This window comes from Lucilia sericata, unplaced genomic scaffold, assembly GCF_015586225.1.
Source record: "Lucilia sericata isolate MDLA Ls3-8-SP2 unplaced genomic scaffold, ASM1558622v1 Contig000309F_arrow, whole genome shotgun sequence".
Taxonomy (NCBI): Eukaryota; Metazoa; Arthropoda; class Insecta; order Diptera; family Calliphoridae; genus Lucilia; species Lucilia sericata.
This window is the reverse complement of record NW_023994333.1, coordinates 284,001-290,000: the sequence shown is the minus strand read 5'-3', so window position 1 is coordinate 290,000 and position 6,000 is coordinate 284,001. Positions and strand designations below refer to the sequence as shown.

The 6,000-nt window shown below is 30.9% G+C and overlaps 1 protein-coding gene across 1 annotated transcript; it reads left to right on the top strand.

The window, feature by feature from the left end:
- The first annotated feature begins 506 nt into the window (after nucleotides 1-506).
- On the top strand, nucleotides 507-2,036 carry LOC119603476 (vitellogenin-1-like). Its single transcript, XM_037955512.1, has 3 exons — nucleotides 507-828; nucleotides 892-1,265; nucleotides 1,338-2,036. The coding sequence occupies exons 1-3, from the start codon at nucleotides 591-593 to the stop codon at nucleotides 2,034-2,036; spliced, it is 1,311 nt and encodes a 436-aa protein (XP_037811440.1). The 5' UTR covers nucleotides 507-590.
- The last annotated feature ends 3,964 nt before the right edge of the window (nucleotides 2,037-6,000 follow it).

Below are 6,000 nucleotides of genomic sequence, written 5' to 3'. Positions count from 1 at the left end.
GATCGAACATAATTGACTAAATACTACCCATGGAACCAGTTGATTTTTAATAAATCGTTTTAAAACAATATATAAAGATAAAATGAGGCTAAAATGGTTTAATATAGGAAGTGATTACTCTTCCGAATTAGGTTTAGTTTGATTCAAAAATTGCCCTCTTCTCAATTTACGTATGTATGTATGACAATGTTTTTATCGTAGGTGAGTTTTGAAGATGGTCATTCAATAAAGCTCCCTTTATGAACTCATGAGCCCATCCCTGCTTATTTATAATAGTTTTGTTTTAATTAATAATATCCATAAATTCAAGAATTAAGTAAATAATGTTAACTACATTAAATTATAAAAAAAACTGCATTAAAAAGCAATTTACATAAAAAACAAATGCAAAAAAAAATTACAAGAAAAGCACTTTTTTACCAAAACACTGATTCTTGAAACTAAAAAGAATGGCAATTTGTGAAAAGCCAAACATAAAATTGAAAGAAAAGACAAACTATAAAAACCTTCGAAAGTGAAAGAATCAAACACAGTTCAAGTTTGCCAACAGTTCAGCGAAAGTACGGATAAAGGCTAAAATATTTGTTACAATGAATCCTTTGAGAAGTTTATGTGTGGCGGTCTTGCTAATGGCTGCTGTCTTAGCAGTTCCAAGCCAACAGCATGTTACCTTGAAAGTGAGTGGTAGTGGTGTTAGTGGTAAATTGAAACCCTCACAATGGTTGTCCTCATTGGAATTGGAACAAATACCCTCGGTGGAGGATATAACTCTACATAGTTTGGAAACTATGGCGGTGGAGAAGGGAGCTAAGTTGTTGGAAAAAATCTGTAAGTTTTTTTTTATTAACAGAAGGATTTTTTATATTAATTAAGTGGTTTATGTATAAACAGTCCATTTGTCGCAAATAAATCACGACTTGAAACCCAGCTTTGTGCCCAGCCCCAGCAGTGTTCCTTGCTATATAGTTAAGCCTAATGGTCAAAAAGTAACCACCACTTTGGATAAATTAGCTTCGGTATGCAAGCAGCAACCCAACTTTGGCGATGAAGAGGTGACTATTTTCATAACCGGTTTACCCGCCACCACTGAAACCATCAAGAAGGCCAATCGTAAATTGGTAGAAGCCTATTTGGAACGTTATAACATCAAGAGACAACAGCCACAAAGATATGAAATGTCCGGTGAGAAATACGAACGTACCTCGAGTGAAGAGGTTTCCAGCGAATGGAAGAAACAGGAACAACATGCCTCCGGCAATCTAGTGGTAAGTGTTATTGACTTCGAGAAATATAGTTTCCCAATGGGATTTATAGCTGTAAATTGTTACCAATTTTAGATCATTGATTTGGGTTCCAAATTGAACAGCCTTAAACGTTTTGTTTTGTTGGATGTGGAAGAAACTGGTGCCATGATTGGTTCCGCCATTGTTGAATTAACTGAGAAATGCGATGTTGTCGATGATACCATTCATGTGGTGGCTCAAGGTATTGCTGCTCATGTTGCCGGAGCTGCTGGTAATAAATACACCCGTCAAACTGGTCGCCAACTGAGACGCATCACTGCCTTGGATCCCTCCAAATTGTTCTCTAAAAATCCTCACTCCTTGACTGGTCTTTCACGTGGTGATGCCGAATTCGTTGATGCCATTCATACCAATGTCTATGGCATGGGCACCTTACAACGTGTTGGTGATGTTGACTTCTATCCCAATGGTCCTTCCCATGCTGTTCCTGGTGCTCAGAATATTGTTGAAGCTAGCATGCGTGCCACCCGTTATTTCGCTGAATCTGTCCGTCCTGGCAATGAACGCAACTTCCCAGCTGTGGCAGCCAACTCTTTGAAAGACTATAAGAACAACGATGGTTTTGGCAAACGTGCTTACATGGGCATTGATACTGACTACGATTTGGAAGGTGACTATATCTTACAAGTCAATGCTAATAGTCCTTTTGGTAAGAAGACTCCTGCTCAAAAGCAAAACACCTATCATGGTATTCATAAGACCTACAAAAGCTCACAGGACTACGAATATTAAGTGGGGACTTAATGGGCTGCCAAAAAGGATTTTGAGATACCTAAAATAGTGATTGATTTCATTTTCAAGAAAAGTATAGTTTTATATGTTTAAAGTATTTAGTTTAGTTTCCATTTTTTTGTACCGTTCGTCATGTGATTTGTAATAAATTAAAATAATTAAAAAATATTTTTAAAAGTTTTTTTTAGAATGTTTAGAATATGGGTATAACCGAAACTCAGGAATAATTACTACAAATCTTGTAGTCCAATCAAGTTGTACTTGGTCACACCACTTTAACTCATTTTTGTTAACTCGATTCTGTCAAATATCTAGGTATAGATAATCAATGTTAGAGACGTGATAGCAATGGTCGCAAGATATTCGATATAAAATGGGGATCCTCTCCTATGAGGAGGATAACGCTTGGTTGTCTGTCTGACATCGCCTTTGTTTAGGTCGCTATTCATAAAGACCTCTACGGCAGTAGTATCTTCCGATACTGTATTCAAAAGGGACTTATGAGGAGTAAGCCAGTTAATGAGACCGATCCTCTTTCTATGAAAAATGTACTATGCAACATATAACGCGCGATAGAACACACATATCGAGGTTACTTGCAGTAGTAACGGATCATTAGGCTGATTTGACGTCTCGGGCTCTTTATCAATAAATTATGTTGCAGTTCCAATAATATTGAAACAATAACCTATCTTCTTCTCTGCGAATGTGCGGCCCTAGCCGCCAAGAACAATAAATTCCTTTGCACTATATCCAACCTTAGTTATCAGTTATCTGGGTTTAGACTTAACGACCTACTGTTATACATATCTCACGGCTTCAGGTTGGATCAAAAACTACACAAAGACGAGTGGTGAGTTCTTGTTAAAATTGAGTCCCTTCGACTGTACTTTAATGTTTGCCAACCAACGTGATTTATTTAAAACTGAACTTTTAACTTCAGAGACTTATGTGGATTATGGATACTGAAGTCAGTAGGATCAAATAAGGCCCGATCATTACAAATTTCGGTATGACTTTTTCTCGGGATAGAAGTATATAGTATATAGTATATAGAAGGGCTATAAAGCCCTATTTAGGAGTTCCGGTATATGGAGGCAGGGTGCTACATATAATGGACCGATTTTAACCTTTTTAAATAGGCTTAGTCCAGGGCCAATAAAAAAACGTACTTGCTAAATTTCATCAAAATTTAATTACGAGCTAAAAAGTTCTATTCGTGGATTCAGTGGTATAATAGACTAAGTCAAAAATTGACCGATTTTAACCATTTTTAATAGGCTTTGTCTTTGGTCCAAAAAAAGCGTACTTGCCAATTTCATCAAATTATCAAAATTTAAGCAAAATTTTTAATGAAAACTTATGAACATTTTCTATAAAAAGAAAATGTTTAATGAAAATTTTCAATAAATGTTCTGTTTAAAGGAAATTTTGTATAAAAAGAACATTTTGAATGAAAATTTTCTATAGAAAAACATTTTGAATGAAAATTCTCTATAGAAAGAACATTTTGAATGAAAATTCTCTATAAAAAGAAACTTTTGTGAAAATTCTCTATAAAAAGAAAATTTTGTGAAAATTACCTATAAAAAGAAAATTTTGTAAAAATTCTCTATAAAAAGAAAATTTTCGGAATGTTTTCTATGAAAAAGAAAAATTTTGTGAAATTTTTTTATAAAAAGAAAATTTTGTAAAAATGATCCATAAAAAGAAAATATAAAGAAAATTTTATGAAAATATTCTATAAAAAGAAAATTTTGTGAAAATATTCTATAAAAAGAAAATGTTGTGAAATTTTTCTATAAAAGGAAAATTCTGTGAAAATTTTCTATAAAAGGAAAATTCTGTGAAATTTTTCTATAAAATCAAAATTCTGTGAAAATTTTCTATAAAAGGAAAATTCTGTGAAAATTTTCTATAAAAGAAAATTCTGTGAAAATTTTCTATAAAAGGAAAATTCTCTGAAAATTTTCTATAAAAGGAAAATTCTGTGAAAATTTTCTATAAAAAGAAAATGTTGTGATAATGTTCTATGAAAAGAAAATGTTGTGAAAATATTCTATAAAAAGAAAATTATGTGAAAATTTAAAGAAAATTTTGTGAAAATGTACTATAATAAAAAAAAAATTTCTATAAAAAGGAAAATTTTGTGTTTTTTAAAATAAAAGAAAATTTTGTGAAAGTTTTTTAAAATAAAAGAAAATTCTGTGAAAATTTTCTATAAAAGGAAAATTCTGTGAAAATTTCTATAGAAGGAAAATTCTGTGAAAATTTCCTATAAAAGGAAAATTATGTGAAAATTTTCTATAAAAGGAAAATTCTGTGAAAATTTTCTATAATAGGAAAATTCTGTGAAAATTTCTATAGAAGGAAAATTCTGTGAAAATTTCCTATAAAAGGAAAATTCTTTGAAAATTTCCTATAAAAGGAAAATTCTGTGAAAATTTCCTATAAAAGAAAAATTCTGTGAAATTTTTCTATGAAAAAGAAAATTTTGTGAAAATTTTCTATGAAAAAGAAAATTTTGTGAAAATTTTCTATGAAAAAGAAAAATTCTGTGAAATTTTTCTATGAAAAAGAAAATTCTGTGAAATTTTTCTATGAAAAAGAAAATTTTGTGAAAATTTTCTATGAAAAAGAAAATTTTGTGAAAATTTTCTATGAAAAAGACAATTTTGTGAAAATTTTCTATGAAAAAGACAATTTTGTGAAAATTTTCTATGAAAAAGAAAATTTTGTGAAAATTTTCTACGAAAAAGAAAATTTTGTGAAAATTTTCTATGAAAAAGAAAATTCTGTGAAAATTTTCTATGAAAAAGAAAATTCTGTGAAAATTTTCTATGAAAAAGAAAATTTTGTGAAAATTTTCTATGGAAAAAAAAATTCGGTGAAAATTTTCTATAAAAAAAATACTGTGAAAATTTTCTATGAAAAAAATACTGTGAAAATTTTCTATGAAAAAGAAAATTTTTTGAAAATTTTCTATGAAAAAGAAAATTTTTTGAAAATTTTCTATGAGAAAGAAAATTTTGTGAAAATTTTCTATGAGAAAGAAAATTTTGTGAAAATTTTCTATGAGAAAGAAAATTTTGTGAAAATTTTCTATGAGAAAGAAAATTTTGTGAAAATTTTCTATGAGAAAGAAAATTTTGTGAAAATTTTCTATAAAAGAAAATTTTATGAAAATTTTCTATGAAAAAGAAAATTCTGTGAAAATTTTCTATGAAAAAGAAAATTCTGTGAAAATTTTCTATGAAAAAGAAAATTTTATGAAAATTTTCTATGAGAAAGAAAATTTTGTGAAAATTTTCTATGAAAAGTAGGTAGGTAGGTAGGTAGGTAGGTAGGTAGGTAGGTAGGTAGGTAGGTTGATAGGAGGATGTATACTACATCAAATCCGAAGAAATACACCTAGGCCACTATCGGGCCTGTTGTGCGCTCCAATTCAAGAAAAAAAAAAAAAAAAAAAAAAAAAAAAAAAAAATTGTTCACTGAATGTATTATTTTTCCATGTTCAGAAACTCAGTTTCCTGGACGTAATTCCTAAGAATCTTCCAATCGGTGTTGGTTAAGAATGTTATTTCTGGAATAACATCACTTCCAAGATACTTGGATCTAACTTCGACGAATGCCTGACAATGGCAAAGAAAGTGCTCCAGAGTTTCACTGTCCTCTCCACATGCTCTACATTCGTCTGAATTCGCACGTCCAATTTTGTATAGATGTGCTCGTAATCCTGTGTGTCCACTGAGAATACGTACCATCATACTAACCTCAGACTTGCTCATTTTGAGAAGATTTCTCGTCTTGCTCTCATCAGGGTCACCCCATAGAATCTTTGTGGTTCTACCCACCGTTTCATTATTCCAAGAGGCCTTATGGGATTCTCTCATCCATATTTTTAATTCAGCTTTTGTTGCGTCGAATGGTTTTGCGTTTGTCAGGTTAACTACATCGAGCTCCC

Coding starts and splice junctions, on each gene's coding strand:
- LOC119603476 (XM_037955512.1), top strand. CDS start 591: ATGAATCCTTTGAGAAGTTTATGTGTGGCGGTCTTGCTAATGGCTGCT. Junction 829..891: donor TAAGTTGTTGGAAAAAATCT/GTAAGTTTTTTT, acceptor ATGTATAAACAG/TCCATTTGTCGCAAATAAAT. Junction 1,266..1,337: donor ATGCCTCCGGCAATCTAGTG/GTAAGTGTTATT, acceptor TACCAATTTTAG/ATCATTGATTTGGGTTCCAA.